This window comes from Priapulus caudatus, unplaced genomic scaffold (assembly GCF_000485595.1).
Source record: "Priapulus caudatus unplaced genomic scaffold, Priapulus_caudatus-5.0.1 Scaffold120, whole genome shotgun sequence".
Classification (NCBI taxonomy): Eukaryota; Metazoa; Priapulida; class Priapulimorpha; order Priapulimorphida; family Priapulidae; genus Priapulus; species Priapulus caudatus.
The window spans coordinates 241627-254887 of record NW_014577181.1 but is presented as its reverse complement, the minus strand read 5'-3'; the positions used below and the strand labels follow the sequence as shown (position 1 = coordinate 254887).

The window sequence follows — 13261 nt, the reverse complement described above, 5'->3', positions numbered from 1 at the left end:
CCCGCGCGCACACACACACACATATATATATATATATGACAAATAATGTTCTTAAATTGCCTAATGTATGTGGACTTGGACAGTTTGTTCAGATCTTTGCAATGTAACCTTTTGATGTTCCCATACTAAAACGCGTCATATTGATGTTATCTGTATTCATTAGTCATTGTCCCATTTCGTTTACGGTCCACAAGGCATTTAAAATATGAAATATAGATATGTCTAATTTTGTCTGATAATATTGTGGGAAGGTCGTGCATTATTTTCTCTGATTGCTAGTAGTTGATTGACATTTCATTCGTTTATACTTGCTGATAAACACACTCGATCGATGTTGATAAAACTTGAGTTTTGATGTTAAGTAATATGTTCATCTGTTAATGTGATATTATTTCAGGAATTTCTGATTGTAGATCTGCTGTTATTTCTTTTATCATTTGGTGTTTTCTCTGCTCTTGAAATCTCCGCTAACTAACCAAACGTTACTCGTTTGGTAAACACACTGGCATGCGCACAGATTTAAACAGGGAAGATTGATTTTTGTTTTATTATTTCCGCGCATTATTTTTCTCGAATTTATCGGCTTTCAATCATTAGGTTTCGATACGATATAATATATATATATTCGCATATATGCTCTGCTTCTGTAACGCGAAGTGTAAGAATGAATTGACTAATTCGTATGTAAACGTAAATTTCGCAATGTACGTACGTAGCGTGGGGCGCTACTTACCTCCTAAATAACAATGTAACTGCCTATAACTATCATCTTTATTTCCTATCATTCGCGTTTCAATTCGGTCTGTGGTTTTCTTCTATCTGCCGTACAATTAAAATTTACTAAGGTGTGTAGAACCAGTTTGGACCAGGTTGATCGTATATTTATTCTGTCTTCTCGGCATAATTAACAGAATAATATCTATCATCTCCAGACAGAGTTTTTCGCTTATTCTGCAATTGCGGTTTGATATAATCAACCAAAAATATGTCGGTGTTAAGGCCGCCGCACACCAGCCTGTTTTTACAACGATGAAGCGATGAGCGATGAACGCGATGTATGGTGTTTGCGGCCCCACACTTTACGATAATTTCGCTCAATATTTATCGCACACGATTTTCCTGAGGTACGCGACACCACAAAATCGCGTCCAAATAATCGGCTTCAAAACAAACATGTTGATTGAACGATCACCCGATAAAAATAAAACTCGTCTACAAATTGAACGCGCACACCTACATCCCCCTTTCATCGCTTCATCGCTTCATCGCTTCATCGCTTTCCATCGTTGTAAAAATCGGGCTGGTGTGCTGTGGCCTTATCCAGCGCCGTAGTGGCCGCCGACGCGCAGCAACGGCAACTGCCGTGGCACTATTTTTTGAAGAAAAAAAATTCTGCAGGGAACCAAGGAGCCAACAATACCAAGGAGATGAAACCGGGCGGTTGGCACTCACCCACATTATGGTAGGTTGTGCCACTGCGAAGTCAAAATGGGGGGGCCTTGAATCTAACTCAGACTGAAATGGCGGGGTCTCGTGCGAACTAGATCATGTTTGTTGAATGTGGTTGCTCTGGAACTGGCTATGTCGAAAATGGGGGTTCGCCGGAACTAGGATTTCGTTGAAATTCAATGCTATTGGACACTGGACACGTTTAAAAGAGGGGGTCTCCGGAACTTGGTGGGTGGAAACAGTGATTTGCTTTAATCTATGCTGTAGCATTGGAACAATAATTGTTGGTATTTATGTAGAGGAGAAAAAACATGACCTGGAGAGAGATTAACGCACGCACACGGCGCACACACGCCACCACCACACACACAGCAACACACAACACACACACACACACACACACACACACACACACACACACACACACACACACACACACACCACACACACACACACACACACACGGACGCAGCGCACGCCGACGCACGCAACGCACACATTACACACACACACGTTGCATGCAGGGCCTTGACGGGCGGCTTCAACGTATTTCTGAGTACGATGCACTGGAACGCGAAATATTAAAATACTAGATTTCCGGACGGCAAAAATGTAAGATCTGCATGAACTAAACTTAATGCTCTGAACGAGATAATTCTTAAAAATTCGATGCACTGGACGGAAGGTGTGGGGTTAGGCGTGAAAATTGTGGGTCCTCTACGCCGGCACATACCTCCGATGCAATTATGTATAATTGGAGTGTCCCTCCCCGACCCAGCACGACCCAGTTAAGGCTCAACTATTTTTCATAATTATGTACTGATAGTATATACAATTTTTGTAAATAATGTTTTTATTAGTTATCATACTCATAATATATATTTGTGTAGATACTTTAGTCAAAACATCAGCTTTAGCTACGATTCCTCTTGAAATTACAAATTGGACCTTTTAAATAATCCAGATTGATTGCTTTCAACATTAGCCTGAAAATGCAGAATGCCATTTCCAGGCGGCTTCTACATTCTCGAAATTTTTCTGGCGGGAGTACACCCAGATCCCGCATACGGCTACATATTTCTGCAGTGGCACTTTTTGGCGGAGGCCACTACGGCTCCTGCGGGTTATAATTAATCATCTTCAATTAGCAAATGGACGTGTTAAAATAATTTGCGCTGAAGTCTTCGCGCTAAGCTGACAATGACGAGATATGTATTACATGCATGGGTGATATAGAGCTAGCAAAAATGTTTGTGCTACGCCACAAAGCAAGCTTACATTTTAGATAAATTTGATGCGCATTCTTTACGTGTATTTTTTCGGCACATGCTGGTCCATACTGAGAGTTTCTGCGCAATATTGTAGAACACAGTTTATTTACAGTGATCTTTTTTTTATAATTTTTATATGTTGTCGATATCCTGAATGTATTGACCCTGCTACCATAGTCCGTCCATAGAAATTAGATATATACCTATACGTAGTATGTTTCTATTTCTATCGGCCCATCCACTGTGCGTCGGATTGGGGCGGGGGGCGGCGGGTGGGCGGCGGCTCCCCATTGTAGCCCACAGAAACGGGGAACTGTCAAGCAAGGAAAGCGAGCAACAATTACCACGCCGGCTTTACGATTATGGATACTCTGTGTCTGAGTATAGGTCCAATTACAACATAGGACGATGGTGCTCACACACTATCACACTCGTTTATTGACTGGGAAGTCATAACGAACAAGTCAGATCAAGAGCGCTAATATAGAAGGTCTAGTTTAGTCAGTGACAGAGCTCGTTACGTATAATTTATCCACATGTTGAATTTTTTCATCTAAATCACGGCTGTCGTACTTAATTTATCTAGCCGTGAAAATGATTCCACGGTTTTTAATCACGGAAAAATTGTTATTTCTCACCAACGATGGTCCAAACCACATGCGCGCAGTCCTACTTGTCTGATAGTCATTTCATCTAGCAGCAGCGGCAAAGCCATCAAGCTTCGTTTGCGTTTGTTGGAACGCGCTCATTCACTACGTTGCTAAGGTTGCAAGGGTTGCAAGGGTCTGTTATAGACTCCGGTACGCGCTGGAGAGAATGGTCCATAGGTGTCGAGCTATAGACGTATGGCGTGTAAATACGTCAACTATGGTAGACTATGTCACAGTTCCAAGCTTGAATATTATGAATTTTACAACACACTCTTTCCGACTTCATTTTATAGCAGAATGTTTTATCACGTGAAACCATAAAACTTGATGCTCTTAGACGCTTATTTGCATTTCCATGATATTTGAATACGACATCCAATTATAGGGCGACTATCCTATGGCGGCATAGTGTATTTTTGTAAGCTCGAGTTTCGTCTACACCTCTGCCTGTTAATACCTGCCTGGTACATGGGCTGATCACATCTGCGACTATAGTGATTAAAGGTTAGTAAGCGATCCGTTTACTTGATACCCAGCGGCGTCATAGGGTTTGGTCCACGTGTGTGACGCGGTGCGGTAACTCATGTGTCACTCCATGGACCTCCTCCACGTACAGACCACTACAGATCATTAGTAATGTTTTTTTGTACTAACTGTTACTCGTACCCGCTATATCACTGAATGTACTGGCAATAGTAGTGACATAAACAACTACTAACCTTAAAGATTGCTAATATCATACGCACCCGCCGAATGTACTTTATAGTTGACATAGTTTTCATGCTGGTTCAAATGAAAATTCCGGTAAGAAAACTGAATAGTAAGTTCGAAGTAAAAACGTTTTTAAGAACTACATCAAACTATGTTTATTTTAACATTTAATCTTTACAGTTATTGATGAGATACTTAATGCCGAAGCTAGGTTTGCCTGCATAAACTTTGTCATAGACAGTTCATTTTGGCGCGTCACCCCTCGTGACTTGGGTTCACCCCTGTCGCGTTTCCGCCACCCCTCCCCGCAACCTCTGGCTGATCACAGGCACTTGAGAACAGGAGCAGTAAAAACTTAAATAATCACTAAACGACCACAATCACAAACCACTACTATTACTACCCTCAATTATACTTCCACTGTTGTGTACACTGTATAGTCAACTTGCTTTCACAAAAGCTAATGCAGAACTAGCCGCTCCCGCACTCGCCGCCTGTGTCGTGCTGTTGTCGCCGCTGCGAGTGTGCTGTGCCGGTTGCTGTGTCGCCAATAATAATGATCATATATAGAATATTGATATATATCATGTATATATGATTATCATTCTATATTATATTGCATATCTTCTTTAATATCATCACTCACAATGGCGGACACAGCACACTCGAAGCGGCGACGTGCGAGAGCGGCTAGTTCTGCATTGGCTCTTTTGTTGAAAGCAAGTTGATGATTACGTGGTGTACAGTACTAGGAGTGACAACAGCCGAGTGGAAGGTGTCAATAGTAGTATTTGTGAATGTGCGTTATATTGTTTTCCAGTTTTTACTGACTTTGTCCCAAGTGCATCGTGCCTGTGATGCCCTGCCTAGGCTGCTTATACGGATTTCACTCATCCGCTTACGCTGATAAAACACTTGATTGTTGCAGGGCAGGTAAAAATCACAGCTACATTACGCCGCACTTGGCCGACTAGGTGAGGCCATTGCATCGGCCGAGTTCCAGTGACGGATAAGCAAAATTACCGTCGACATAGAATACAACAAAAATCAGATCAATATCCACATCGAGTAAAAATTTTATGTGATTTAGTGTCTGTGTGTGTGGTGGACGCCGGCCGCTGTTGTGTGTATGTGTGTGCGTGGCGCGTGGCGTGCTGCGTGGCGCGCGGGTGCCTGCCGTGCGTGCGTGCGGTGTGTACGATCGCGTGCGTGGTCGTGTGTGCGTGCTGCGTGGGGCGTGCGTGCCGGCGTGGTATGTGTGTTGTGTCGCGTGTGCGTGTGGCGTAGCGTGTGGGTGCGCGCTTGCGTGGCGTGCGTGTCACTGTACGTGCGTTGCGTTGCGTGTGTACTGTGCGTGCGTGTCAGCGTGCGTGTATGTGTGTTTGTGCGTTGCGTGTGCGGGTGGCGTCGTGCGTGTGTGTTGATTCTAGCGTTGTGTGGTGCGTTGTGTTGTTTGCGTGTGACCCTGTGTGTGTGTAGCTTGTGTGTGTTGTGTGTGTGTGTGTGTGTGTGTGTGTCGTGTGGCGCGCCGACGGGCGGAGCGTGGCCGCCGGTACTTGGCGCCTGGTCCGTCGACGTGTGTTGTGATGTGTGCGGTGGTGGATGTCGTGTGTGTGTAGCTGGGGGTGTGTGTGTGTGTGTGTGTGGTGTGTGTGGGTGTGTGTTGTTCACGATAATCTCATTGCGGCCATACTAATTTATGACTGATGCGCCGTTAATAATTATGCAAATCCCCTGGTAATAGCGTTTATGATTTTAAGTTTTTATTGCTTGATAAAATATACATGAAACAAGACCGTGAATGTTTAATTACGCTGAAAGTAAAATTATATATTGATATTATGTCCGTATTCTGTGCTGAAATCGCTAATGATAAAGTATTTAATAAATTCTTCTTTTTTTTTTTGCCATTTCTTTATTTTTCTTTTCTTTTATTATTTCATTCTCATATGACTAAATACTCGTTATGCTAAATAGCTGAGTATAACAATGTGCTCCACGCATTACCCACTGACACTGGTAATAAGGGAATAATCACGACACAAATTATCAGCGTTAACCGTTTACGTATCTCTGTATGTTATACGAGCATACCGTTTGTCTCTCTGCTACTTTGTGATCAATAGTTTGTCCAGCCATGCCTGAGGTCAATGATTTTACACGACTAGATTTAATTATGTGCGTGGCTGTATCGCGGCGCGTGCAGTTGAGTGCGTACTGTGTATGGATTCTCTTTCGTGTTGGACGCCTCTTTGTCTCTCGTACCATTGAAAAAGTAGCGGACCTACCAATTACGTAAACCATAGCGTGAGACTGTAGTTCGTCTGCATGCGCATGTCAAATATAAACATAAGATACATGACTATTAGAGCCTAAACCCATCCCGTTCTGCATTATCTCGAAAAGGGTTTGTTAGGCAATATATGTTAGCTCGTTCTAATCATCGCTGCGTTGTTTATATATTAGATTGCTACTAAGCAACCGCTTGCCATCACAACCGCTGTTGTGGCCGACAGAGGGCCACATCAAGCATGCACGTCGAGGGCTAACCTCATAATACATTGATTAATTGTGGACGATTACGGACGCATCATCATCCCCGCCGCTAACTGATGGCTATCATAATATTTCCATTTTTAGTTGCATATCGTGGGTCGTATCCTATCAGTAGTGCACCGAACGCCTGTAATTACGACACCGCTTGTTGAGTTCATCACGGAATTTGTAGCACACAGCGAGAACCCAACAGAATCGATCGGACAGCAGATGAGAAAGTGCGAGAGACCTTCACATATAAGTTTAATACTCGCAAATACTCTAGCTTCAGTTAAAAAGTCGCGTAAATGGAGTAACACGGAGGGGTACGTGTGACATAAAAGTTTGAAACGCAAGGTCACGCAGATACGGAGTAATAGCACATTGGCGGACAATAACGTGAGCAGACGAGTAAAAATAGACGTCGCTCCGTAAAAACAAGAGTCGGGAGTGAGGGAGACGGCTGGTGCCCGAGTAACTAATTAACAGAGACAAACCTAGCGCCTCGGTTGCAAGACAAAGTAACGGACGTAGAGCGATAAAGCACATTGCTTGTGGTCTCGCACATTCACAAACTTTTGCCAGCAATTACTTCGGCCTCCACGGAGTCTGCGCGCGCGTTTATTCTCACGTTATCAGATCGACAAGCGCGCTGTCTCGTGGGGATTCGTCTTCGGTGTTGGGATTAAGCTACTCGATTTTCCACAACGTATCAGAATACTCGGAGCCAGTTAATTTACGATATCCACGAAAATACACTTATAGATGTGGGAGTATGTTAAAAAAAAAAAAAATTCTTTTACATCGAGGTTTCCAGCGTGATCGATTCTGCAACAAGACATCCATCACTCGCAAGCTGTTCTCGACGAAGCTGATCATTACTTGCCAGCATGAAACCGATTAATGACTGGAGCAATGTAACGACTAACCTATTTATTGACGACGACGGAGAACCTCCTCATTTGAGAAGTATGTTATACTTTATATATTACTGTGGCGAAGTGTAATTCACATCAAAAAGTGGTTAATCTCTAGCATTCGAGAGATTATAATTGTTTATTTCTTTATTCATTTTTATCACGTGTAGATCTTACGACATACGAACATTGTGAAACGCAGTCAACGTTAATGCGGCTCAATCAGGAAGCATGGGTCCACCCGCACGCACGCCATCGCACCACGCGAACACATCACTATGTATGTAATATATATAATATATATATATATATATATAGCAATCCAACTGAATTTAAGTTTCGTTGTTTGCTGTATTTAGTTTCGTGCGCGGTTAAATATTTTCACTTTCATTCCCTTTTTTTAATTATTTGCACTTTATCAAATACGAAAATAATCAGTGTCCATATTCACCGTGTAAGTACGGAATGGATAACTGGTGTAATGGTACTATTAAATTTTGTTAATTCAAATAGAATTCGGACTTTCTCGATGAGTTAAGCGATTGTCGGAGTATATCTCGCTCGGACGAGCAATTGCCCACACTTAAGGGAGAAGGACTATTGCGGCCACAGCGATCGGCGACTTCACCATTGAATGCGCGTTCAATGACGAAAATGCCGACCTTGAAGAAGTAGAAATGTTACATTAAAATTAAGCAATATCGTTTCTGAATAAAAGCGAATGTACGTTAACGAGCGCTTTGTATTCCGGTTGTCAGATTAGCGCGAGCGTTGTCATCCACTATCTTTAAGCTAATTAACTAGCGGAGCTGCGTTATTATTGGTTCCGATGTGTCTATCTACTGTCAGTTGGAGTTATTTTCTTTTGGATCTGTCCCGTTATTCTCATACATCGTTCGGGATACATTTGAAATATGGTGGTTCAAATCAAGTAATGTGCTTTGTTTAAGTATGTTATTTAGCGACCTATTAAATGCGCAAATTATACTAATTACATACGTTATAATCAGCTTGTAGATTTCATATCACCTACAGGCTTACAGTTTATCATAGTGTTGGTGGTACGTCTGGCGTTAGTTCAACTTGATCAGATCATTGAGTTTGGACCAGATTGCCAAATTCGTGACAGTTTATTACTGTGATTCAGAGATTTCATTCTGACTTCCGGAAGGATAGGCGAAACTGTTACAACCTATTAATTATGGCTTCGTATAAACCAGCCATAACGATTTAGGTAAAACAGGAGCACGGCTGCCAGGTTAAGATTTACTAGTATTATATAGCAATTTATTATATGTATATATTATATATATATACTATTTATAGATTATATATGTTTGTTGTGTGTGTGCCCGTGCGTGCAGTCGTGAGTGCGCGCGCGATTGTGTGTGTGTGTGTGTGTGTTGTGTGTGTGTGTGCACTGTGTGTGGGTGTGTGTGTGTGTGTGTGTGTATGCGCGCATAACGCACGCACTCCCATACTATACTGTCGGATAATCATACGAGTTTATATGACCATCGCAGCTCGGTTGTATTATGTTCTTCATCGTCGTACGCTGTACTGTCTACAAAGGAAATAATATAGTTCATCTCACAGAAATCTCTCCTGTGGACTTTTACTTTCAAATGTCCCTCAATAAATTACCAACTTTCATTCCTTTCCAATCACGTACTGTTTTGGCTGCGTACGCGTAATGCAAGTTGCCATTAGAAAGGCTGCTTCCGCTATATAGCCTATTTCTATTTGTGGCAATTCACTGTTGTTTACAATTTGTGCCACCTCAAAGTAAACACGACTAGCTACCGGGAAGCGCCATGCAGGACAGGGCTCAATTCTGTCTTACAAAACTCACTTTTGTGCACAAAACTCAATTCTGTTCTCACAAATGTACATTTTTTAACACAAAACTCAATTCTGTCAATCATGTCCCACAAAACTCAATTTTGTGAACACAAAACTCAATTCTGTCAATCCTGTCCCACAAAACTCAATTTTGTAAACACAAAACTCAATTCTGTCAATCCTGTTCCACAAAACTCGATTTTGTTGCCCAAATATGGCACACACATGTAAGAAGGGCTACCATTGGTCAGAAACTGGGCTGGAGAAATGGGTCACTAAACAAGATGGCGACCGTGACACATTTCTTCAGGTCAGTTTCTGACCAATGGTAGCCCTTCTTACATGCGTGTGCCATATTTGGGCAACAAAATCGAGTTTTGTGGAACAGGATTGACAGAATTGAGTTTTGTGTTTACAAAATTGAGTTTTGTGGGACAGGATTGACAGAATTGAGTTTTGTGTTCACAAAATTGAGTTTTGTGGGACAGGATTGACAGAATTGACTTTTGTGGGACAGGATTGACAGAATTGAGTTTTGTGTTCACAAAATTGAGTTTTGTCCCACAAAACTCATTTTTGTCAAGTTTATAGGTACAAAAATGCCTGTCCTGCATGGCGCCCCGTACTAGCTGTTTCCAATCTGCTGACAAAGCTGTTGAAGTACATTCATATCCTCATTCTCTCCTAGCGGCTCGTAGCAAGTTAAAGTGAAATTGTGCTGCCTGAATGTTATTCCATCACATATTTTGCGTCAGGTTAATGAAGCGTAATTAAAATTTAATTTTGCAGGCCACGATTGTGCTATTTACCTACAGCTTAACAATTTTTGTCCCCTGGCGGCGTATTGAAATGTGTCGTCTTCTGATGTACTTTTTAACTTGAAGTTCTAAACGTACTCGATCACCATCTATCTTCCTCCCGCCGTTATATGAACGTCATTTTTTTCGCATGCCACTATACGCCTTGGCCGCAGAGTCATTAAACACATTTACTAAGCCGTTCCCAGCTCGATGATCTAAAGAAGTAGTGCGCTACCAGCGCAATTAATCACGCCTCTGCCTTCGGCTCTCGCCTCCCCCGTCCTCTTTCTCTCTCTATCTAGCACCGCGAGTATCGTAGATCGTGTTGCTGATTGCTGGTAGCGTTGACCCGCAGGTCTGACTCTGACGCTCTTCGTGAATCAGGACGACTACGGCACCGCTTACACGCAGTCGGCTGGGGCGCGAATCGTGCTGCATCAACCCGGCCAGAGTCCGTTTCCTATCGAGGAGGGCTTCGACGTCGCTCCGGGATTCGAGACATCATTGGCCGTTCAATTAGTGAGTCACACGAGAGCGGGTCCGCATTTGTGATTAAATAGTTAATATTAATGCGAATGAATATTAATGTTGCACTCACAACTACGTACATCCGTAGTTAATCTCGATTAAAATATAACAGCCTATTCCTGCGTTGACCTATTGTTCGAGCAGTTATACATCGAATGCCTGCGCACGTTTTGCGGCTCATTCATATCACTATTCAATATTGAAAAAGCTCTATGTATTTCGAATGCTGGTATATCCTTTTATACGTGTTCTGCATATATCATATACATTCATATGTTCAAGCGTTGTGATAACAATTTAAAATTGCCCGAAGGGAACGCTAAATGAGATAACTATTATACTTTTAACTTTTATTATACAATATTCTAACTTTTATTAATGATATAACTTACTACTTTTAATGATTAACTGTTAGCATATTAGTTATTGTATATGCTTATCTCTGCAAAATGGACCGACCGATGCAAATTAGAAGGTGGTGAATGAGTCACCAACATTGCCACCATTTTACGAATTTGTAAGTGTAAAGGTTTACGACCTGCAACGATGCAATGAATGTTGGTGTTGGCAGAAAGATGCGATATGATATTGTGGCGTTTCTCTTTTTTGGGAATCCTGGTCATGCAGCACCAGTGTGGCGTTTCTCTTTTTGGTGTGTGCGTGGAGTTGTCGTGTTGTGATCCTCTTTTTTTTTGGAGGGGGTTAGGGTTAGGGTTAGGGTTAGGGTTAGGGTTTTTTTTTCAAGTGCCTAGTAGTCATATCCTAAGTGCCTAGTAGTCATATCATATCGCATCTATCTGCCGGGTGCATGAATGTTAACCTATGGTTACACTAACATCTATTTTACTATAGACAATGAATCATAGATTGCCGGATCCCTATATCACAAAGTGCCGCTCGAAAAATTTCGAAGGCAAGGATCGAAACATATTTCCCAACAACACATACAATATTAAGGTATAACAACCTATAACTGCCGTGCAAATTCGCACATCTATTTGTACTACTTCACAGCTGCTTTCATTGTATTACCTGCATGTTATCAGAAGTAGATAATTCCCTATTATCTACTTATGATGTTATTCGTATCGGTCCGACATTTTCATATTCTACCATTAATATATATGACAGGAGTGAGCAAAAAGAATACAACGGATAATTTTACATTTGGATAATCTTTTTAGCGAATGTAATTTCTCTTCGCATTTATCAAGTTATTTTATTCGCCATGGCTAAATTTGTTGTTTACCATTCAACGCATGGACATACGCACGTACATGACTTCAATTATTAGCAGCGAGCGTTCGCGCTTCTACATTATAGGCTTGTGTCGCAAACTGCACCGTCTGGGCGATGCTTGACAATTGTTTCTGTGTTCACCACGAGCACGCATTCGAAGAAGTATATAAGCTGGAACTGAAAATCTGCAGCGAACTCGGTAAGCATCACATTCCAAATGTAATTGAGTCTCGATTATCCGTTCTAAACGTGACCTACAGGTAGAACTCACTCCAACTAGTACGATCGTCAGCACGGATAGAAGCCACGTTAGTCAGGACAGTGAAGGCATCTCGCGGCGCGACTGTATCATAGACTAATAATGATATACACGTGAATACTGAATAATTGCACCTAATCCCTTTGAGTCAATTTTCCCATGTAATCACTAATGTCGTCGCTGTAGACAGTAATTGGCTTTATAAGCGCGGAATGATGAGTGTAGCGTGATTGTTGCGTATATGATATTTTGAGAAGCGCCAACCTGTGGTTCTTGGTAGCTCTACCTCGTTGAGGGTATATCAATTAGGCTTGTTAAGAGGAAGGACAGTGGTAGATTTTGGGATTTCTCAACGAGCTGTTATACAAAGCGGGCTATAGAATCTCAGCTTAACAGCCTTAACGCATCCATAGGGGAAAAAAAGGCGCACGCGCAACCCGACTACACCTCAAAATGCCAGATTGCTTAAGGTAGAATGTCATTCTTCACTACATGGTATGTCGCATGATGTCCACTTTGATACGCTATATTAATCCAAAATCGAAAGAGAGCTTGATTAGATTTTATTTCATGAGCGTTTAGAAAACACAATCCGCCCTTATCATTTGTTAGCAACCCAGCAGTAGAAATGGCGTCGCCTTATAGAGAACGTACGTTTCCGCCTCCGTATGTCCTTCCAATAGAAAATTTAATTTTTATATATTGATAAGATGTTTCACACAATTTTGATTGCTTTTCAACTTTGTTTACAGACGACATTATATGCGCGGAAAAGATAGCCCGCAACACATCCGCAGCTAATTGTGGTTGCGCCTTGCCGTGCTAGTAAGTAGACATTAAGATGAGCGCACTCACACGCGCGCGCACGTGCACTTATTGCACTCCCATACGCGCCCACACATACACGCACATAGTCGGGCTAGCACGGACGTACGCACGAACGCACGCAAACACTCCCTCCAGCACACATACACGCGCACACACACACACACACACACACACACACACACACACACACACACACACACACACAACAACACACACTACTACTACTACGACG

The 13261-nt window shown here is 42.1% G+C and overlaps 1 protein-coding gene across 1 annotated transcript in view; it reads left to right on the top strand.

Annotated features, from left to right (window-relative positions):
- Positions 1-13261, top strand: part of LOC106805591 (degenerin-like protein asic-1) — a 36589-nt gene that overhangs the window by 14712 nt on the left and 8616 nt on the right. Inside the window, exons 4-5 of the mRNA XM_014807245.1 lie at positions 10531-10694; positions 12203-12287. Of these exons, the coding sequence (XP_014662731.1) occupies positions 10531-10694; positions 12203-12287 (249 nt within the window). The remainder of the gene's footprint in view (positions 1-10530; positions 10695-12202; positions 12288-13261) is intronic.